The sequence below is a fragment of the Pelophylax lessonae genome, assembly GCF_965119305.1.
Source record: "Pelophylax lessonae genome assembly, chromosome: 6".
Classification (NCBI taxonomy): Eukaryota; Metazoa; Chordata; class Amphibia; order Anura; family Ranidae; genus Pelophylax; species Pelophylax lessonae.
The window spans coordinates 113,652,796-113,676,873 of record NC_138773.1 but is presented as its reverse complement, the minus strand read 5'-3'; the positions used below and the strand labels follow the sequence as shown (position 1 = coordinate 113,676,873).

Genomic DNA, 24,078 nt, shown 5'->3' with positions numbered 1-24,078 from the left:
ATTCAAGCTGATGAGAACTTTTCAAACACAACTGAATTTTGAAATGTCAAACAGAATAGACAGATATTATATACTAGCCTTGGCGCACTTTATCTTGTCAAATCATATGAGAATGTGTCCTATAAAGCACCACTTTTAATAGTTCAAGTTCTGTAACAAGTTTCACAAAACGACCCAAACAACACATTTCACATTTTTCGGTTTAAGCAAAGACAAATGCATCATATGCTTATGTATTAAATAAACTTGCGAAATGAACTCACAGATTAACAGGTAATAAGGGTTCAAAAGAGGCCTGAGAAAAATTTACTAAGACTGAAGCAGACAGAATCTGAAACAGCTGTGCATGGCAACCAGTCAGCTTCTAGCTTTCATTTCAAAGCTTAACTGAACAAGCCGAGGCTAGAAGCCGACTGTTTACCATGCATAGCCGCTACAGATTCTGTCTTCCCCAGGTTTAGTATATTTTCCCCCATTGTCTGTTGCTATCTACAGTAGTCACTTGAAATATTTTAATGACTGTTGTATGAAGGTTTAATTCAGTGGAATTGAAAGCCTCCAACACAGATCTGTAATTTATGTCAGAAGAAGAGGAAATATAAATAAGAGGATAGGTTGTACAATGTTTTTCAAAAATGGCAAATTTACCCAGTAAAAAGCAAAGAATCAGCATTGTGTCCCTTAAAAAAATGCACAAGATCACATTGATTGGTTGATTTTACACTTGACAGAAATAAGACTACTTAAAAAAAACAAAAAAAAACAAACATCAAGACATGCTCTGAAGATAGACTCAAACAATCCAACATTCTTGCTTTGTTACACAGGTTCTCGCTAGAAATGGAATTTCAAATGAGAACCTAGACCTAGCACAAACACTTCTGCTCATCATACAAGAATAGCTGTGCTTCTCAGAAAGCATGCCATCATGGGAGAAGTTCATACAGTCACAGGGAGGGACAGTATAATCTGCACTGGGGCACATCAATGTAACAAAGAAAGTAAAATATGGCTTTCAAGTTTTCAGTTACAATATGATCATTGCTGCTACCAGGTCTCCGGAACTTCAAAGAGGACAGTGGAGCTGTTGTTTCCAAATTCTGCAAGAAGAAGAATACATTACAATTTAACACTTCAATATACTTAGGATGGCAGACCCACCATACAATTAAATCTAAAGCCAAAAAGAAAAAAGAAAATGCTCACTCACTGGAATACATGTCCTGATTTTTTTTAAGAATGTCCCTAATCCTATAACGGTTATAGATTTTCCCTTACTTTTAGTTCTGGTGAAAATGATCACAGGACAAGCCACGTACATTTCCCCAATTTGGACACAGACAGTATTAAATCTAACAGATGTTCTAACCACTCATCAATCCAATAAAAACCTACTGTAAGTTAGGAATATGCACTATATAACTATGGGCTGAACCAATGTTATTCTATCTGCTCAGGGTCACACTGCATGAGAAGTCATATTCCCCCCCCCCCCCCCCAGAGTCAATCAGTGAATCCTCTCACGAGAATCAGCATGGCAAGCTGGGAAAATGACTGACCACCTATACATTAGTTTAAAAAGTTTGCATATGGCGCTTAAACACTAAAGTTAGTAGCAGCCTGGAAATCTGAATGGTTACATTTTTAGCCCCCCTGCTCCAACCTCCCATGCCCCGGTAGCTTTCGTGTTGTGTTGGTTGGCAGGCAAAGCTGATAACTCCAAAGTCTGAACAGTAGGGGAAATAAAGCCACAATGCTAACAAAAATGCCTACACTTGATTTTGGCAGCCTTTTAGGAGAGACCACAGTAGGACAATGCTAACAGTCCCCACAGGAGGCAAATACATTAACTTAAGGTTTACGTAACAGCCAGGAAAAAAAGTGAAAAGATAAGAAAAAAAAAAAAGCCTGTAGGCACAGAACAGAATGTGTGTGTAAAAAAAGTAGGAAGAAATGATCCAGGGTTGCCAATGTTTTGGATTTCCAAGAGCATGAAATACTTCTACCTAGAAAAAGCAGTGCTGTACCCTTTGGTATGAATGTCCTACACATCCAAAAAAAATAAAATAAAAATAATAATAATAAAATATATACATACACATATACAAATATATACATATAAACTAATATACATAAACACTCACTGGGCTGAATTTAAAAAGACATCCCTAAAAATCAAACTGAAAAAATGATGCCACAAGCTAGTCCATTTTGCTGAAATTTCATCTTTTCTGACTGTTTTTCACTAGTTTTGCATGGGTCAGTGTCACCTACTGGTAGCATGAGGCGATACCTGGACCCTATAGAGGTTGCACAGGCAGTCCAACTCTTCAAGGATGGCACATCAATACCTGCCATTGCCAGAAGGTTTGCTGTGTCTCCCAGCAAAGTCTCAAGAGACTGTCCAGGAAACCGGTAGTTACTCTAGGAGAGCTGGACAGGGCAGTAGAAAGTCCTTAACCCATCAGTAGGATCGGTATCTGCTCCTTTGTGCAAGGAGGAATAGGAAAAGCATTGCCAGAGCCCTACAAAACAACCTCCAGTAGGCCACTGGTGTGAATGTCTGACCAAATCGAAACAGACTCAAGCGGTTGGCGTGAGGGGTAGACGTCCTCTAGTGGGCCCTGCGCTCACTGCCCGGGACCGTGGAGCTTGATTAGCATTTGCCATTGAAAACCAGAATTGGCAGGTCCACCACTGGCACCCTGTGCTTTTCACAGATGAAAGCAGATTCGCCCTGAGCATGTGACAGGCGTGAAAGGGTCTGGAGAAGCCGTGGAGAACGTCACGCTGCCTGTAACATCGTTCATCATGACCGGTTTGGTGGTGGGTCAGTGATGGGTTGGGGAGGCATATCCATGGGACCCACAGACCTCTACAGACTGGACAATGGCACCCTGACTGCCATTAAGTATCAGGATGAAATCCTTGGACCGATTGTCAGACCCTACGCTGGTGCAGCGGGTCCTGGGTTCCTCCTAGTGCACGGCAATGCCCGGCCTCATGTGGCAAAAGCATGCAGTTCCTGGAGGATGAAGAAATTGATACCAATGAATGGCCCAATGCTCGCCTGATCTAAATCCTATAGGACGCCTTTAGGACATTAGGTTTTGGTCCATAACAACTTAACACACAGCCATTAATGTCTAAACCGCTGGCAGCCAAAAAGGGAGTACACTCCTAAGTGAAAATGTCCAAATTGGGCCCAAAGTGTGAATATTTTGTGTGGCCACCATTATTTTCGAACACTGCCTTAACCCTCTTGGGCATGGAGTTCACCAGAGCTTCACAGGTTGCCAATGGAGTCCTCTTCCACTCCTCCATGACAACATCACGGAGCTGGTGGATGTTAGAGACAGTGTGCTCCTCCACCTTCCGCTTGAGGATGGCCCACAGATGCTCAATAGGGTTTAGGTCTGGAGACATGCTTGGCCAGTCCATCACCTTTACCCTCAGCTTCTTTAGGAAAGCAGTGGTTGTCTTCGAGGTGTGTTTGGGGTCGTTATGTTGGAATACTGCCCTGCGGCCCAATCTCTGAAGGGGGGGGGGAATCATGCTCTGCTTCAGTAGGTCACATTACATGTTGCAATTCATAGTTCCCTCAATGAACTATAGCTCCCCAGTGCCGGAAGCACTCATGCAGCCCCAGACCATGACACTCCTACCAACATGTTTGACTGTAGGCAACACACGCTTTTCTTCGTATTCCTTGCCTGGTCGCCGCCACACACACTTGACACCACCCAAGCAAAAATTGGATTTTTGACTTACCGTAAAATCCTTTTCTCTTAAGCTCGACAGACGCAGTCCTCTTGATTAATATCAGTAGGGTTATACTGCCCCCTACAGGCAGGAAAAAACGTTCTGGCCACACCTTAGGGGCAGTCCCAGGGGGTATATCCTCTCTCTCCCTGCTACAGGATGTCAGTTATGTAACAAAGCAGTGTCAGAGAATTCAACCCAACCCAACTCAAAAATAGAGGGGCGGGTACTGCGTCTGTCAATGAGCTTAAGAGAAAAGGATTTTACGGTAAGTCAAAAATCCAGTTTTCTCTGTCGCTCATTGACAGACGCAGTCCTCTTGATTAATATCAGTAGGGACGTCCCAAAGTAGTGCCACAAATGAGGGGTGGGATAACAGAAATCAAAATCCAATCCAGAAGGCCCAACCGGAGCCAACCAGAAGCATCAAAGGCTCATCGAACAAAAAGATGAGACTCAACTGAAAATCCAACAAAAAACACTCGAGGTAGACCAACGGTCTCCTCAAACAGCGGCCTGCAGAACCTTGTGGCCAAAAGAGGCATCCGCCGATGCCAGCACATCAACTTTATAAAACTTTGTAAAGGTATGAACAGACGACCAGGTAGCCGCTTGCAAACCTGAAGCACCGACGCCTGATGGCGGAAGGCCCAGGAAGCACTAAGCGCCCGAGTGGAGTGTGCCTTAACAGGGAACGGAGGAACCCGACCCTTAATAGAATAAGCCTGTACCACCGTCTGTCTGATCCATCTGGAGATAGTCGCGGCAGACGCAGGCAACCCCTTTCTAGGGCCATCCGTGATCACAGAAAGTTAATCGGCCTTACGAAAAGGGTCAGTAGTAGCCAAATACACCCTGATCGCCCGAACCACATCCAAGGAGTGTAACGCAAACTCCTGAGGATGACTGGGCTTAGGACACAGGGAAGGCAATACAATATCTTCATTCAAATGAAACTCCGAAACCACCTTAGGAAGGAAGGATGATTCGGACGAAGAACCACCTTATCCCTATGAACCACCAGATATGGGGAACGACAGGACAATGCGGCCAGTTCTGACACCCTGCGTGCAGAAGTGATAGCCACCAAAAAGGCCACCTTCTGGGATAAGGTAAGCAAGGGAATCTCCCTAATATTTTCAAAGGGAGGTTTCTGAAGAACCGACAACACCAAATTAAGATCCCAGGGCGGCAAGGGCGTGCGCACCGGCGGAGCCAGGTGCCGCACCCCCTGGATTAAATTCCGCACCAAGGACTGAGTAGCCAGAAGCTTCTGAAAGAAGATTGCCAACGCTGAAACCTGACCCTTGATAGTGCTCAAGTTTCTGCTCAACCCCCTGTTGCAGAAAAGCCAATATCCGGGCCACCAAGTAAGAACGTGGAGGAAACCCAAGGGATTCACACCACGCAATGTAAGACTTCCAGTCGGCGTACCAGGCCCGACGAGGCCAGTCCGGAGCCACAAGGATGACTGGAATTCCCTCCACCTCTATCCTGCGAAGAAGTTTCGGGAGCAATTTGAGAGGAGGGAAGGCATACAGTAACTGGTACTGCCCCCACGGAGCGACCAGTGCGTCTGCGGCGTCTGCCAGAGGATCGCGGGAGCGGGCTACAAACCTCCGTACCTGTTGAGCCGAGATGCCAACAGATCCACATCCGGGGTGCCCCAACGAAGGCACAATTGGTGAAATACCTATGGATGAAGGGACCATTCCCCCTGATCCAGAATCTGACGGTTGAGAAAATCTGCCTGCCAATTTTCCACCCCCGGAATGAAAACCGCGGAGAGAGCTGGAACAAATCGTTCCGCCCAACGAAGGATGCCGTCCACTTCTATGGCCGCCAGAACACTCCTGGTGCCCCCTTGGTGATTGACGTAAGCCACAGCCGTGGCATTGTTTGACTGGATCCGAACCGGGCCGCCCCGGAGCTGCTCGGTCCAGTGAATCAGACAAAATCTGATCGCTCTCAGTTCCAATACATTTAATCGGTAACCTGGATTCTTCCAGGGACCAGAGCCCCTGAGCAGATCGTCTGCGGAGAACCCCACCCGGATAGACTGGCATCCGTGGTGACAATCGTCCAGTAGATTGGAAGAAATGACTTCCCCTGACTGAGCATCCGCGACCGAAGCCACCAAACCAGAAATTCCCTGGTCCGCTCGCTCAGCCGGATCCGATTGTCCAGGGAATCGGGATTCCGGTTCCATTTGAGAAGAATCTCCTTTTGAAGAATTCGGGTATGGGACTGGGCAAACGGTACTGCCTCGAAGGAGGCCACCATCAGTCCCAGAACCCTCATGCAAGTCCGAAGGGAAGGCCAGTTGACGGACAATAACTGAGTCGTCGGCTGAATCTTCTGGAGTTTCTCCACCAGGAGAAACACTTTTGCCAAGGACGTGTCTAAAGTTAGACCCAGATAGTCCAGTCTCCTGGTGGGAGCCAGGGATGACTTCTGCAGGTTCACCAGCCACCCGAACTCTTCCAAAGAGATCATAGTGATCTCCAAGTTTAGTAATAGAGCCTGCGGAGATTCCGCACGGAGAAGAACGTCTTCTAGGTAGCCTAGAATCGATATGCCCCGCTGTCGCAACAGTGCCAAAACTTGGGCCAAAACCTTTGTGAAGACCCGGGGAGCAGAGGCGAGACCAAAGGGTAATGCCGCAAACTGATAATGGTTCTCTCCCACGTCAAAGCGAAGGAAACGCTGATGTCCTGCGTAAATGGGAATGTGAAGATAGGCATCCTTGATGTCTATGGACGCCAGAAAATCCCCCTGATGCAGGGAGGCCACCACTGTGCGAATGGACTCCATCTTGAATTTTTGCACCCGGACAAAATAATTGAGCGCTCTCAAGTCCAGAATTGGACGCACCTTGCCCTCTTTCCTGGGTATTGTAAATAGGTTCGAATAGAACCCCTGAAAATGTTCTGTCCAAGAAACGGGGACCACCACTCCTTGTTGCATCAAATCCGTCACTGCCCCCCGCAAAGCTTCTAAGCGATCCGGGGATAGTCGAATATTGGAAGGGAAGAACCGCACCGGTGGAAGTGATCGAAACTCGATCTTGTATCCCGACCGTATGACCTTGCAAACCCACTTGTCTGGAATTCTGGAAAGCCACGGGTCCGGAAACCGGTGAAGACGTCCCCCCACCCCAGATATGGGTGGGGGCGCACCCTCAGGCTGCAGTGGTCTTATTTTTAGGTCTGGAAGAGCCGGACCTTTGTTTACCCGACCAGCGCCCTTTGAAACCCCCTGGGGGGCTTTGGAGGACTTCGCCTTATCGCCCACCCCAGAGGAGCGAAAAAACTATGAGCAGAAAAGGAAGGTCCCCGTCTGCGACGAGGTCCTTTACCCTTAGTAGCCTGTGGTAGAAAGGTGCTCTTGCCACCAGTGAGACCCTTGATAATCTCATCCAAGGTGGCACCAAACAGGCAATCTCCTTGAAAGGGGAGATTAGCCAAGGCTTTTTTGGAAGCTTGATCCGCCGACCAACATTTTAACCACAGCATACGCCGGAGGACCACCGCCGAGATCGATACACGCCCCAACAATGGAGCGGCATCCAGGGCGGCGTCACAGGCAAACTGTAGCCCTTGTACCATCTGCTCCAGCAAGTCCGCTACTGCCGGGGGGAGACTTCTCCCCTCCAGATCACGGCGTAACAACTTGGTCCATTCTGTCAATGTTTGTGAAACCAAAGCAATGGTAAACACTGGCCTAAAGGCTGACCCTACCAGGGAGAATATAGAGCGAGATATAGATTCCGCCTTACGGTCCACCGGATCCCGCAAGGACGGAGCGTCATCAAACGGGATAACAGTAGCTTTATTTAGTCTGGAAATCGGTGAATCCACCGACGGTGGTACCGTCCATTTGTTAAGGAGGGATTCTTCAAACGGATAGCACCTAGCAATCCGTTTGGAAATACCAGGGGTTCGTTTTGGACGGACCCATTCCTCAATTATATCATCAAAATATTTGGGCAAAGGAAACACCTTCGCCATCTTGGTAGGCTTGCGGGTACCAAAAGCAATTTCAGTATCAACTGCCTCCGCCGGTGTAACTTCAAGTCTTAAGGTTTCCCAGACAGACACAATCAGTGCATTCACCAGCGCTTCGTCTTGCGCTATGGCGGAGGCAGAAACGTCCTCCTCGCTATCCGAGGAGACGGGACACGAGACACCAGCCCCAGAAGAGGGACCTGCAGCCGCAGCGACAGGCTCAGAATCCGTATCTGATATGTCAGACGAAATAGGGGTAGGCGGGGGTTGTTTTTTCGCCCCCCGTCCCTGACAGGCCACCTCCACCCGGGATACAAAAGACTCCAAAACCGCTGAAAATGCATCGATAGTAAGTGGTCCTGTGGTCACCTCGAGGGAATCAGGTGGGAATATATGTGTAGCAGGGTCCATGGCAAAAGCCAGGAACACCTGTCAGCAAACTGATAAAATTGAAAAAAGAAAAAAAATGGATTTTTGTAGAATCTTACCGTAAAATCCTTTTCTCTTAGCTCAGACGTAGTCCTCGGTGATTCAACACCCTCGGGTTATGCTGCCCTCTACAGGAGTAGGACTAGACAGGAAAGAAAACGTTCTGGCCACACCCTAGGGGCAGTCCCAGAGGGTATATCCTCTCACTTCCTGCTCTAGCAAATCAGTTATGTCACAAAGCAGTGTTTAGAGAATTTAACCCAACCCAACTCAAAAACAGAGGGGCGGGTACTACGTCTTTCAATGAGCTAAGAGAAAAGGATTTTACGGTAAGATTTTACAAAAATCCATTTTTCTCTATCGCTCATTGACAGACGTAGTCCTCGGTGATTCAACACCCTCGGGACGTCCCAAAGCAGTACCACAAATGAGGGGTGGGAAAATGGAAATCAAATCCAATCTAGAAGGTCCAAGCGGTGCCAACTAGAAGTTTACAATGCTCATCCTCAATGATGAGACTCAACAGAAATTTTTCAACAGAAAAAAACCCCCGAGGTAGACCACCGGTCTCCTCAAATTGCGGCCTGCAAAACCTTGCGGCCAAATGAGGCATCCGCCGATGCCATCACATCAATCTTATAAAATTTTGTAAAGGTATGTACCGACGACCAGGTGGCCGCCTTACATACCTGGACCACTAACGCCTGATGGCGATAGGCCCAGGAAGTACTGAGCGCTCGAGTGAAGTGCGCCCTAACAGGGAACGGAGGATTCCGACCCTTAATAGAATAAGCCTGTACCACCGTCTGTCTGATCCATGTAGATATGGTCGCGGCAGACACAGGCAACCCCCTTCAAGGGCTGTCCGTGATCACAAAAAGTGAGTCCGTCTTACGAAAACAAGTTCGTAGTAGTCAAGTGTATCCTTCTGATCCCCATCCAAGGAGTGTAATGCAAACTCCCAAGGATGGCTAGTCTTAGGACACGGGGAAGGTAACACAATACTTTTATTCAGATGAAAAACTCTGAAAACCACTTTAGGAAGGAAGGATGGATTCGGAAGAAGAACCACCTTATCCCTATGAACCACCAGATATGGGGGACGACAAGATAATGCGGCTAGTTCTGACACCCTGCGTGCAGAAGTAATGGCCACCAAGAAGGCCACCTTCTGGGATAATGTAAGCAAGGGAATCTCCCTAATATCTTCAAAGAGAAGATTCTGAAGAACCGACCACACTAAATTAAGATCCCAGGCGGTAAGGGTGCGCGCACTGGCCGAGCCAGATGTCGCACCCCCTGGATGAAATTCCGCACCAAGGAATGATTAGCCAAAGGTTTCTTGAAAGATTGCCAATGCCGAAAACCTGACCCTTGATCGTGCTCAAGGATAGTTTCTGCTCAACCCCTTGTTGCAGACAGACCAAAATTCGGGTCACCGAATAGGTATGTGGGGGAAATCCAATAGATTCACACCATGCAATATAAGACTTCCATGTGCTGGAAGTCGCTTTCCTTGCTTTAACTGTAGGAATAACTGAAGCTGACACTCCCTTGTCCTTCAGTACCTGGGTCTTAATGGCCAGGCCATTAAGCCAGCGACTGTAAAGCAAGATGGAAGATCGGTCCCTGAGACCGCAAATCCTCCCTGAGAGGAAGTCTCCAAGGAGTGTCCGCGACTAGCCTCACCAAGTCGGCGTACCAGGCTCGACGAGGTCAGTCCGGAATTTCCAGAATAACTGGAATTCCCTCCACCTCTATCCTGCGAAGAAGTTCCCGCAGCAACTTGAGAGGATGGAAGGCATGCCGTAGCTGATACTGCCCCCACGGGGCGATCAGCGTTTCTGCTGCGTCCACTGGAGGATCGCGGCACGATCTACAAACCTCCGCACCTTCCTGTTAAGCCAAGGTGCCAACAGATCCACATCCGGGATGTCCCAATGAAGGGACAGCTAGTGAAAAACCTCTGGATGAAGAGGCCATATGCGATTGGATCCGAATCGGGCTGCTCTAGAGCTGCTCGATCCAGTAAATCAGACAAAATCTGATCGCTCTCAGTTCCAATACCCTTATTGGTAATCTGGATACTATCGGAAGAAATGACTTCCCCTGGTTGAGCATCGGAGACTTCCTGGTCCGCTCGCTCAACCGGATCCGATTGTCCAGGGAATCGGAATTCTGATTCCATTAAAAAAGAATCTCCTTCAGGAGAATTCGGGTATGAGACTGGGTATACGGTACTGCCTCTAAGAAGGCCACTATCAGTCCCAGCCAATTGACGGACAGCAACATCCCAATCGTTGACTGAACCTTCTGGAGTTTCTCCGCAAGGAGAAACTCTTGCCCAGGATGTATCCAACCTTAGGCCCAGATAGTTCAGTCTCCAGGTGGGAACCAGGGATGATCTTTGGGAAAGCGAAAAAACGCTGATGTCCTGCGATGATGGGGATATAAAGATAGGCCTCCTAAATGTCTATGGACGCCAGGAAATCCCCCTGATGCAGGGAGGCCACCACTGTACGGATAGACTCTTTCTTCCCAAGTCCAGATTTGGACGCACCTTGCCCTCTTTCCTGGGCATTGTGAATAGGTTCGAATAGAACCCTTGAAACCGTTCAATGTTAGAAGGGAAGAATCGCACCGGTGGAAGGGATCGAAACTCGATCCTGTGTCCTCCAGAAACCGGTGAAGACATCCCCCCCACCCCAGAGATGGGTAGGGGCGCATCAGGCTGTATCTTCAGGCTTGGCTGAGCCGGACTTTGTTTAGCCGACCAGCGCCCTTTGAAACCCCTCTAAAGGGGCTTTGGAGGGTTTCGCCTTATCGCGCGCCCTCGCAGAACGAACAACTCTTTATGAGCAGAAAAGGAAGGTCCTCGTTAGTTACGAGGTCCTTTTATCCTAACAGTCTGTGGCAAGACAGCAGGTGGTACCGTCTATCCTATAAAGAGGAATTCCTCAAACATGTAGCACCTAGCCATGCGTTTGGAAATAACAGGGGTTCGTTTCAAAACGACCCCATTTGGGTAAAGGAAAATCCTTCGCCCTTTTGGTAGGCTAACAAGTACCAAAAAGGAATCTCAGTCTCAGCTACCTCTGCCGGTGTAACCTCAAGACTAAAGGTTTCCCGGACGGGCACAACTAGTGCATCCACCACTCTTGTGCTATGGCGGAGGCAGAAACGTGCTCCTCACTGCTGAGGAGATATTACCTGAGACAACAGCCCCTGAAGTATCTGATAAACAATAGGGGTAGGCGGGGGTCACTTCTCGACCCCCGTCCCTGACAGGCCACCTCCACCCGGGATACCAAAGACTCCAAAACTGCCGATAATGCATTAAAAACAAGTGGGGTACTGGAGGGTCCTGCGGCCACCTTGAGGGGATCAGGTGGGGATACCTATGCGGCAGGGTCAATGATTATACAAGACACTTGCCAGCGACAAAAAATGACAAAGTAAAAAACTTTTTTTTTTTTTTTTGTGTCCCCCAGTCGCAACAGCGCCTCTCAGTGTTACCTGCCTTTTTGGACCCGAGAGAGAGAGAGAGAGACCCCAAGGCTCATCCCTGATGCACAGAAGTTTTCATCAGCTTGCTCAGTGCTTGTCTTGTTACAGACAGGAAGTCTTTGGCCCTATTTCCTGGGTAAAGGAGGCGGCTCCGCCCCTTAACACGCCTGCCGGCGCCTCCCCCTGGCTCCATGAGGTGTTTGAGTCACCTCAAACATGGCCGCCCCCATGCTGGAGACACGAGGCTACACCAAAATGGCGGCCTCGTGCGATCTACCAGACAATGGCGGCGGCCTGCACAGAATAGCGGCATGTCTGCAGAAGGATCTCGGCCTCACAACCCTTCACCCTCATGGTGGTCAGCGTGGTCGGCGGTACCGGACCCTGGCAGGCCGTATGCGGTCCATGGCCGTCGGGAGGCATCTGCTTAGCTGGAGGAATGATCTGGAATGCAGTATACATGTATAGACATCGCCCTGTGGCTTCTGACAGGTAGGATACCTTATACTATCACAGTAAAGTTCTAGTACTGCCACTGACTACAATCATTTTCACATTTTTACAATTAGATTGTCAGCTCCCAAACCAAGCCTCCTGGCTTCTTGTACACAAAAATCACACTCAATTAGGGGGATCTGTGACATGTTATAGGATAGAGGGGAACCCATCCTTACCATTACAGAGAGGGGCCTGCGTTCACCACAAGACCCGTCAGGGGAAAGGGGGAACATAATACTCACCATACCGGAACCAGGCGGGCGCCAACTCCTGACAGTACCCCTCTCCACCGAGGTAGGAGGGCTGTTGACCAATACGGACGCCGTGACTCATGGTCTTTGGCGTTTCAGCGAGACGTTTAACTCGCAGGGTCAGTCCCCGTCCAGTGGGACTATGTCGCGGCCGACCCAGCGCGGAGCTATGGCCTGCACGCGCTCGTAGGCTGAACTGGGGTGACCACTGGATCTCAACATCCAGCCCGTCGCCCAGTTCAGCTTTCTTGCTTGAAGATCTCACAGGAACACTGGAGAAAAAAAGCTGTCTAAAAAATCTTTTCTAAGAAAAAAATCCTGCCAGGACCGAAGATCCCAGCAAGGTATCTAGGTCCTTACTCCTAACTAGACAGAAAAAAACTGATTTGCTAGAGCAGGAAGTGAGAGGATATACCCTCTGGGACTGCCCCTAGGGTGTGGCCAGAACATTTTCTTATCTGTCTAGTACTACTCCTGTAGAGGGCAGCATAACCCGAGGGTGTTGAATCACCGAGGACTACGTCTGTCAATGAGCGATAGAGAAACTTTTTTTTTTTTTTTTCCTTTTTCTTTTTAAGTAATCCCCCAGCGCAACAGCGCCCCTCAGTGACCATGTGCTTTGGAACCCCCACAGAGAGAGACACCCCAAAGGCTCACCACCTGATGCACAGAAGCTCCTACCAGACTGCTCTCAGCGCTGTCTTTACAGGACAGGAAGTCTTATGGATCGATTTACCCGGGTAAAGGAAGAGGCTCCGCCCCTTTGCACGTCTTCCGGCACTCCCACCGCTGCTCCTCAAGGCGAGGCTGGGTGTATCAAAGATGGCCGCCGCCATACAGGGGACATCTAGGCTACGCCAAAATGGTGGCCTCGCGTGGCCCGCGAAAGGATGGCGCTCCGTGCAGCCGACCGATCGGTAGGTGCTTGATAATATCATCCATGATTGTTTTAATGGTAACGCTTGCGGCGCCCTACTCCATCCTTGACAGATCTTTAGTCGGATTCCTCAATCCTTAATATAATGCAGGCCCCTTGCAGCGATAGACTTACAGGTTTGTCAGCTCCCAAACCAAGCCAGCTGGAGTGGTATCCCGGAAGGGGCGGCCTGGGCCCGAGCGGTACTCGGCTCGGCCTGCCGGCGGGAGGGGCCGCGCAGGGATGGATTGCGGCCTCCCCATATTAGTGTGGGGGAGATAGGAGGAGTATGTTACAGGATAGAGGGGAACCCGGATCATGAGGGTCCGACCATCCCACGGAGGGGCCCGCGTCCACCCGACAGAGTGAGAGGGGGACATTCTACTCACCGTACCGGAACAGGCGGGCACCAACTCCTGACAGAACCCCTCTCCACCGAGGTGGGGGGGCTGTCGGCCAACACAGACACCGCAACTCCGATTCAGACTGGTCGTGGGCGACCTGGCGAGCCGTTTAACTCGCGGGGCCAGTCCCCGTCCAATGGGACTATGTCGCGGCCGACCCAGCGCGGAGCTAGGGCCTGCACGCGCTCGTAGGCCGGCTGGGGTGACCACTGGATCTCAACATCCAGCCCGTCACCCAGATCCAGCATAATTGCTTGAAGATCTCACAGGAACAAAAACTGGAGAGAAAAAGCTAACTAAAAAAGATCTAAAAAAGCTCGCCAGGACCAGAGATCCCAGCAAGGAACTTGGGTCCTTACTCCTGACTAGGCAGAAAAAAAACTGACATCCTGTAGCAGGGCGAAAGAGGATATACCCCCTGGGACTGCCTCTAAGGTGTGGCCAGAACGTTTTTTTCCTGCCTAATGTCCTACTCCTACTGAGTATAACCCTACTGATATTAATCAAGAGGACTGCGTCTGTCAATGAGCGACAGAGAAATACGTTTATCTTGGTCTCATCAGACCACAGGACGTGATTCCAGTTATCCATTGCCCTTAGTCCGCTTGTCTTCAGCAAACTGTTTGCGGGATTTCTTGTGCATCACCATGGCCAGGCCTGTTCAGAGTGGAACCTGTCCTGTTAAACTGCTGTATGGTCTTGGCCACTGTGTTGCAGCTCAGTTTCAGGGTTTTGGCAATAATCTTATAGCCTAGGCCATCTTTATGTAGAGCAACAATTCTTTTTTTCAGATCCTCAGAGTTCTTTACCATGAGGTGCCATGATGAACGTTTAGTGACAAGTATGAGAGCGATAACACCAAATTTAACATACCTGCTCCCCATTCACACCTGAGACCTTGTAACACTAACGAGTCACATGACACTGGGGGAGAGAAAATGGCTAATGGGGCCCAATTTGGACATTTTCACTTAGGGGGTGTACTCTTTGTTGCCAGCAGTTTAGACACTAATGGCTGTACGTTGAGTTATTTCTTCAGTGTTGTCACATGAAAAGCTATAATAAAATCTTTACAAAAATGTGAGGGGTGTACCCACTTTTGTGGAAAAAAAAAAAAAGATATTAAAAAGGCAGCAACATTCTCCACGGCTTCCCCAGACCCTTCACGTCTGTCACATGTGCTCAGGGTGAACCTGTCCCATCTGAAAAGCACAGGGTGCCAGTGGTGGACCTGCCAATTCTGATGTTCCAATGTTGCCCATCTAGCGCACCTGTTAATTTCATTAACACCAAAACAGATGAAACTGATTAACAACCCCCTCTGCAACTTAACCGACCAGATCAATATCCCATGTGTTTAATTTACTTGATGCTATACTTTTATCACAAAGTGTTCCTTTAATTTTTTTGAGCTACAGATAGAATGAATATATGAATATATATATATATATATATATACACATATATATATATATATACACACACATATATATATATATATATATATATATATATATATATATATATATATATATATATATATATATATATATATACACACACATAAATACATACATATATACATACACACACAAGCGCGCACTCACACACGGTTATTATGAAGTAAAACATGAGTGAATGGAAGAAAGAAAACCTAAGATTATTGCCTGAGCAGGCAGATGTATGGTCTGTGCCCACTCTGCATATGCAGAGCAGGCACAGACATAGCCTGTTCTCTATGGGCGGTCAGAAGTAAACAGACCGCCTGTTCGTTTACACCAGACTGCCATCTGACCCGGCTAGATTGCTGTTTTTGGCGGGTCGAACTGGATGCAGGCAGGTGTCAAAACAGACACAAGATGGTTAACACCCACCGCTCCATAGAGGGGAATAGAGTATTTTAACGGGTCTGCCTGAAAAAGAAAATGGAAACCCAATCAGATCGCTAATGTGAAAGGGGTCTTACACTTGCAAAAAGACAGATTTTGTAGATTAGAGTAGGGTATATGATCAATTTTACCCAGCAGGTGCTAATGATCATCAATTTCATATGTAGATTGAAACCCAGTCATTAAACCACTGTGTAGGAGGCTTAAAAGTGGGTGAGCAACAGCCAAACTGTTTCTAAGGTGAGGCTGTGGAACACTGTTTTATGTCACAGGTCACACCATGGCAAGACTACTAAGGTGAGGTTGTGGAACACTGTTCTATGTCACAGGTCACACACCATGGCAAGACTGCACACAACAAGACATAAGGTAGTTCTAGTGCATGAGCAAAGTCACTCCCAGGCAAAGATTTCAATTAGACAGATGTGCAGTTCAAGCTCTTGTGAAAAAGCACAAAGACAATTGCAATGCTGAGGACTGTAGACCTAGTGGTTGGGCAAGGTAACTTAACCAAGGTGCTGGACAGCAGTACAATGAGTGTGTCTGCAAGCAACAGTGAAGCATGGTAGAGGTTCCTTGCATGTTTGGGGCTGCATGTCTGCAAACTGGCTTTAGGAACTCCATTGATCCTGACCAAATCTCCATGGTAGAAAATACAGGCAGATACTTATCCATCATGCCATGCCATTAGGGAGACGTGTGACTGGCCCCAAATTTATTCTGCAGCAGCACAACGACCCCAAACTTACAGCCTGTCGTTAAGAACTATCTTCACCGTGAAAAAAAACAAGGAGTCCTGGAAGTGATGGATTGGCCCCCACAGAGCCCTAATCCCAACGTCTGAGTCTGTTTGGGATTAAATGGACAGAAGGATCTGAGGCAGCCTACGTCCACAGAAGATCTGTGGTTAGCTCTCCAAGACGTACCTAGAAAAATTGATGCTGTTTTTAAGGCAAAAGTGTGGTCACACAAAATATTGATTTGGATTTCGCAGCTATTTACTTTCTATTTCTGAAAGCATTCTTAAAGTGGTTCTAAAGTGAGAGGTTTATCCTAATGCATTCTAAGCATGAAGGAAAAAAAACACCTTTGTGCAGAAGCCCCCCCCCCCCCATACTTACCTGAGGCCCATCTCGATCCAGCGATGTCAAAGTCAGTGAGATAATGAGAGGGGCGGAGCCGAACCACGGCTCCGTGTCAAAACATACACTGCAGTGACTCTGCTGCCCCATAGCAAGCTGCTTGCTGTGGGGGCATTCGGCAGGGGTCAGGAGTGCCAAACGAGGAACCCTAGAAGAGGAGGATCTGGGCTGCTCAGTGCAAAACCAATTACACAGAGCAGGTAAGAACAAAAAAAAAACATGAGACTTCATACCACTTTTACAGCTTTTTTTTTTACACCTGCCAGTTCTGTATACATTTATAAATTTGCAGGATTCAAGTGTAGGTGTTTCAAACAATAAAAATTTTATTTCAGTTAAGCTGGCTATACATGGATAGAAAGTCGATCCATGTATGGGCAGGGAGGTGTATAGAAGTCGACTTCTGTACAATGGTGCAGTTAGATCTTCTCCGTTGAAAAATAAAACATGGATTGGTTGTTGGTATAGGGTTCCGTCTATGGATATTTGTTTTTTTTTGTTTTTTAACTATATACATTGATTTTATCTTTAAGCTGAAATCAATGGACTAGTGACTTTATTTAATCTGCTTGTGCAACTACTTTGTAATCCAAAGAAAGGGAGCATGTGTGAGGTCAGAATCCCACTGAAAAACATGGGAAAAGGAAGCTAGATTAGCAGTCGGCAGCTGCTGGAATCAGGACTTTCTGAAACTGATGATTTGTGCCTAGTCAAGACGCTGCCCACATTGCACTTAAATTACTGGATCATAGTTAAATTCCTGAGATTTACTTTCCACACAGTATAGGATCTGAATAAGGACACTTTCATTAAAAAAAAAAAAAAAAAAAAAGCTGATTGTGCTAAAACTGACTACATCATGACACCACACCCTGGGCCTGTATATTCATGCCATTCGTTAAATGACTAAAGATATCTATGCCCTTGGCAGCTGGCCTATTAAATGGAGACAAAAGGAAATCCTCCATAGCGTTCACTTCTCAAGAAAGCTTATGATCCACCAAGACCACTCCGTGGAATGCCTACCTCTTCAGATCCTGCTAATCAGAATTACTTTAAAAGTTACATTTCTTGCTGAGGAACAAACCCTTCACATTACCTAAAATGGGCCCAAGTAGCCCAGAAGTGTCTGATAGCCCATGTATTTACCCCATATTACCATCTGCTTTGAAGCTGCCAGTTCCTTTTATTATGTAGTCAAGTGGATTGCTAGACATACCACTAGGGCAGGAAAAGTTCAGTACAAATAAAAATCGATCACCTAAAAAGATCTATTTAAATCCCAAAATTTTACCTGCTGGATCGGTTTCTAATTTTTGTCGCTTGCGAGTTTTAGTTTTCTTTTTGGCTTCCGATGCTCCAGGGTAAGAAGAAACTTCACCTTCCTGGCCTTGATCCCCACCAACATCTTCAGAAATGGTTTCTTCTTGTATCGGACTCATACTTCTTCTTGTAATAAGGCTTGTTGCAAAGCTAGAAAGATGTTCATTAAATTTTATCAATAGGTTTTTTTTTCTTTTATCTACTAGATTATTTCAATCTGCTTCTGAAAAACAAATAGCCACCAGGTAGTAGGACTTCCATTTTCTATAAAGCAGACTAGTACTCAAAATGTACCTGAAAGCATATATTAAAGGCCAAATCCACCTTAGTAAAAAAAAAAGAATTTTTGTAAGAACTTACCGTAAAATTATTTTCTCAGAGTCCTCTGACAGTCGCCGCCCGATGGCATTAGCCTTCATTAATGGGTAATGGCGCACTCTGCAGGAACAGGTTAGGCAGATAATTATCAGGTTAATACAATTAAACTTATACCTCAGCACGCCACTAGGGGGCCATCCCTCAGCCATTACCAGAACCCAATCTGATATTACCTCAGTTTGTAGCAAGCAGTACCGGAAGGCAACAACCCCCAGATCCAAAAACCAAAGGGGTGGGGGCGGTGATTGTCAGAGGACTCAGAAAATAATTTTACGGTAAGTTCTTACAAAAATTCTATTTTCTCTTACGTCCTCTGACAGTCGCCGCCCGATGGTTTTGGCCTTCACTAATGGGACGTCCAAAAGCAGTGCAGGTATGAGGGGTGGGAAAGCAACGCAACCAATTTAGAAGGTAACGCAAATTGCCAAGCCAGTAACAACCTGAGCCCACAGGAAAAAACTGGAACAAACCCAGAAAAGAACACCCCACAAGGAGGGAAAATTGGGGGATAACTGCGCTAAGCTCCTAAATAAGTGCCCCTAGCCGCCCAGACCTGGGGTCTGGAATCTGGTATAGATGCGTAAGAGAAGGATTACCCCATAGAGGGACATGGGGAGAAATGTGAAAAGGCTGACTATAAATCGCTCGGGCCGAGCCCAGAACCGTATCACCGTCCGCATCGGGGTCATGACCTGGGGATGAGCACGTACCCCCCTAAAGGCAAGGTTGCTCAACGCCGCGTACGAGCCCAGAACGGCCGCCTCAAGCGTAACAGCCGAGTTCTGTTTGAGCTGGGAGAACCACCATCGGATAGTCACCAGCACAGCCTCCCAAAAATAGAGCTAGAAGTTGGGGAGCGCCAGCACCCCTACAGAAAGGGGAAGGTGAAGCCTCCGCTTGGCAACCCGAGGAGTTTGCCTGGCCCAAACAAAAAAGATGACACTATTATCTAATTTAGAGAAAAAGGGTTTAGAGATCAGTAGGGGAGTTCCGGAAAAAGTATAAGAATTTGGGTAAATAGACCATTTTGAGTAAATTGATCAGTCCTACCGGTGAAATGGGGGGGGGGGGGGAGGGGGTGTGCCAGGTCGCACAGAGCCTAGTCAGTTGGAGGAGCAAAGGGTAAATGTTATCCTTCTGGTAGTTTTCTGAAACAGTGCTCACCGCAATACCAAGATACGTCATGCCCTGGACCCAACGGACCGGGGTTTGTGTGTCAATAAAGGGGGACCGACAGATGTAGGGGGAACAGGACCAATTTGGACCAGTTAATATGAAAGCCCGAGAATTTACCAAAGGAATCCAATAACGGTAAGGCGGTACGGAACGAGGAAGAAGCGTCAAGAGATGGAGCAACAAGTCGTCTGAGTCGTCTGCATACAGGGACAATTTTTCTTCCACCACCCCCACCCCAATTCCCCGCACCCCAGGGTGCGCCCGCAGCAAAATCACAAGCGGCTCCAGGGCCAGGGCAAACAGAGCTGGGGACAACGGGCAGCCCTGTCGGGTGCCCCTAGTCAAGAGGAACAAGTCAGAGGGTCGAGTTGGTACGTACTCACGTAACCGGCCTACCTAATGTTCGTATCTGTGCCCCTGCCGGGAATGAAACCAGTTTGATACGGGTGAATCAAGGCCGCCAGGACAGAATTAAGTCGGTTTGCTAGGATTTTAGAGAGAATTTTCCCGTCGACGTTGAGCAGGAAGATGGGCCGGTAGGAGGAGCATAGAGAGGGATCTTTACCGGATTTAGGGATCACCACAATAATCGCCTCGCTCAGTCTGGGGAAGAGTGCCCTCTGTCAGAGACCCGGTCAGGGTGACATTGAGATGCTAGCTCAGTAGGTCAATATGTGCTTTATAAAACTCAACTGGGATCCCGCCTGGGCCCAGAGTTTTCCCAGGTTGTAATGATGCCACCGCCAGTTGGAGCTCTACCAGGGTAATGGGGGTATCCAATTTGGTTTGAAAGCTGTCAGTCAGGAACGGGAAGTCCACGTCCAGTAAGTAACGGTCCAGGTCCTCGTCAGTATACTCAACTCGGGATTCATAGAGCGTCCTAAAATAATCAGCAAAACAACGGTTAATAGCAGTCGGGGGAAAAGGGTCGCTATCTCCCATGGGATCGACAATAGGTGGTATGCTATATCCAGCAGAATGCTCCCTGGACAGCCACGCTAACAGTCTTCCATTCCGTTCTCCCTGTTCAAAGATGCGTTGGGACTGATGGAGCAATTTCTTCTGGGTCAGGGGAGTCCGCAGCCCCAGGACCTCACCACAGTCAGAGACTGGAGGCGGGCATATTGGGCAGGGTCACCAGTGCGGGTGTACAAAATTTCCAGGGCCTTGGCCTACTGTTCCTTTCGGGACAAGTCAGCCCTCCTACGTCGTCTAACCTGCCCTACAGCAGTCTAATAATGCCCCCTAGAGCAGGCCTTGAAAGCATCCCACACCGCAGCCAGTGAGGCCGTGCCAGGGTTGACCTCCCAGTAGGTGGCCAACTGGGGCCCAATAAGGTTCCATCTCCGCATCTGAGATCCAAAAACGAGATAGCCACCAGAGGGGTCAGCGGATACTTCTAGGGTCAAGAGGATCGGGGCATGATCAGAGATACCCTGTGACAGAATCTTAACGTCTCGCACCCGAGGGAGGACCGACCCCCCCCCCCCCCCCCCGGCATATAGCAGATCAATGTGGGAGAAGGTCTTATGGGTGGCAGAGTGACATGTATATTCTCGATAGTGAGGGTCCCTCCACTGCCACACATCTGTCAGCCCATATGTCTCAGCCCAAATGGCAAGGTCTGAGCGGACAAAGGGGCCTCCAGCCATCCTGTCCACACCCGAATCCGGGACCATATTGAAATCACCCATAAAAATTACATCATTAGTAAATTTGGCTGCCTCCTTAGTAATCTTGTGTAACAGCTTAACCGAGGCAGGAGGAGGAACATATAACCCCACCAACAAGGTGAATGATTCAAGTTTCAAGTTGAGTAGGATATATCGTCAATCCGGTTCAAGTGCCATGTCAAGTAAGCGAAAAGGGAGGGACTTATGTACCAGGACACTGACTCCCCTGGCAAAGGTGGAAAAGGTGGAGTGATGATGGTGGCCAATCCACGGTTTTTTGAGGGCCAGCGTCCTAATACCCACCAAGCAAGTCTCTTGGAGAATACAAATATGAGGGTTGAAGGATTTGAGGTATTGGAACACCAGGGAGTTCAGTCCCCTGGTGTTCCAGGAGATGACATTTATGCTAGCCATTAACAAAAATGAGGAAAGAGGGTTCAGGAGGGGGAAGGCAACCCAGGCCCCCTGGCCTTTGGGACCCGGATGAAGGAAGCAGTGCCACAGAGCATACACACTGAAATCTGCATAGAGAATTGTGCCATAGAAACAAAATAAAACAGTGCATCAGAACAAAATGAAACAACCACCAAATATCCCCAGACCCCCCACCCCACCCATCCCCCCAAAACTGGGGAGGGTTTGCATCCCAACGTCCATGGACATTATAGTGGCACTTGGAGGGGAGTGACCTGAGGACACCAAGCTACCCCTCCTCCAGCACACAGCAGGAGGATGGGGATTCTGGCTAAGGATAGTAACAGATCGCCCAGACATCTCGGGGCACCACACTTAACGGCAGTCAAATAAACAGGGGAGCCCTGAACCGGCCCCATATAACATGTTCACTGCACCCCCCCCCCCCCCCCCCCCGAGTTCACAGCAGAAGCTCAAAATTTTTCACCAGGGGTGGGAGGGCATATCAAGCCCAAGGACCCGGAATCAACCCCGGCAATTGAAGCAGTAGGGCGAGTGTACCCGGGGGGGGGGGGGGTTTGAGGTTTAGAGCTGCAGGACCATCCGGGACTGTCTCCGCGCAACCCACCCGAAAATAATCAGGGATGTGCACTAGTAAACAGCGAGACAGTCCGGAGAAAGCTTGCATAGGGAGCAACATGCAAAGTAATATCAGGCTTTCCTGTATGCCTCCACCCAGGAGGCCGCATCCTTAGGGGAAGTAAAAAAGTGCACTCAGGAGCCATCTTGAACACGTTTGGCCGGGAAAAGTGTACTGTACTTCAGCCCCTTCTCTCTGTTTAGCACAAACCTAATCAAACGATTTCCGCAGGCGTTGGGTCTCAACCGAATAATCAGGAAAAACCGACAATCTGGTGTTCTCATAGCGTAGGTCTCCTTGCTGGCGGGCGGCCATGGAGGGGCACTGTCGTTGCGAGGCCTGGGCCTACCAGTAACCTGCGACGCTCATTGGCAGGCTGGGACTCCATAAAGATCTATGATACCCAGTCCAAGGCCCAGCTCTGCAGTCACTTGTAGTCCTCCAGGAAAGGAATCCCTAACTAGTGACAGTGAGAGAAAAAAAAAAATCTATGGTGTAAAGAAAAAACCCAAATACAGAAAAATAAAAAGAAAACCGAGACTCTAGGTCTCAGCAGGGGATACCTAGCTCTACTCCTGATGCTAGGCAGCTTCAAACTGAGGTAATATCAGATTGGGTTCTGGTAATAGCTGAGGGATGGCTCCCTATTGGCATGCTGAGGTATAACAGTTTTTTGTATTAACCTGAAAAATTATCTGCCTAGCCTGCTCCTGCAGAGTGCGCCATTACCCCATTAGTGAAGGCTAATACCATTGGGCAGCGACTGTCAGAACGTAAGAAAAAAATTATTTATTTTGTTTTTCACAGCTTGCAGAGCACTGCACCTGCGATCAGTGGCTTGTGGGTGCTATTTGACAGGCTCCTGTACACACTGCCTGCAGCTCTGTTGCCCATACATCTGTAAGGACTTTCAGTTACGGAGCTGTAGGCAGTTTAAATGGAATAGCAGGTGTGCTCATCCGCACCCTCACAGTCCATTGAGAGTTGCAAGCTGACTGCCACAATGACAGGTGAGACTTCTAGTTCATTTACTCAGATTGCTGTGAATGGATCATGTGGTTGTGCAGGCAAATCCATAAACAGCCATGCGGTTTTCAAAACATGGCAGTGGGTGCGAGAAGGGGGATCCCCCACCTGTGTTCACAGGGAGGGGGGGTTCTAGTGGCAGGGGAATAGAACATATTACACCCTAAATAGGTGTATTATACTCCTAAAGGTGAACTTATCCTTTAACAAGTTTGTAGGCTCTCATTTTTATAGATCATTTGTGTAGTCATATTCAAATGGACTTGTTCTGTAATGTTGAAGATGTTTTACTGCCGTTTTGAAAAGCTTCTTCTGCTTCAGTAGTGTCCAGAACATATTCAGCATTATGAGCAACAAGGGTATTTCCGTTGCCCTAATCCATTAAAGGTTTCAACACAGAAGTTAATAATCCAAGAACATGATGGCAGTGGGAAAGATTGCAAAACCATTACATAACCTTTTTTTTTATGGTACCATACATTTAGTATTTATTCAAGTTACATGGTTGAAAGTGTAAATGGTTAGTAAAAATCACCAGAGTAGTGAGGTCAAAGTGTTTAAGGGCTATTTTTTCCTAAAAAAATAAACAAGTTTATACTTACCATCGCTGTGCAAAGATATTGCATAGCACAGCTTCTTGCCT

The 24,078-nt window shown here is 47.9% G+C and overlaps 1 protein-coding gene across 1 annotated transcript in view; it reads right to left on the bottom strand.

Annotated features, from left to right (window-relative positions):
* Window positions 1-756: 756 nt before the first annotated feature.
* Window positions 757-24,078, bottom strand: part of PARN (poly(A)-specific ribonuclease) — a 327,504-nt gene continuing 304,182 nt past the window's right edge. The window contains exons 23-24 of the mRNA XM_082262315.1: window positions 18,100-18,278; window positions 757-1,100 (exon numbers count right to left, since the gene is read on the bottom strand). Of these exons, the coding sequence (XP_082118441.1) occupies window positions 1,048-1,100; window positions 18,100-18,278 (232 nt within the window). The 3' untranslated portion in view covers window positions 757-1,047. The remainder of the gene's footprint in view (window positions 1,101-18,099; window positions 18,279-24,078) is intronic.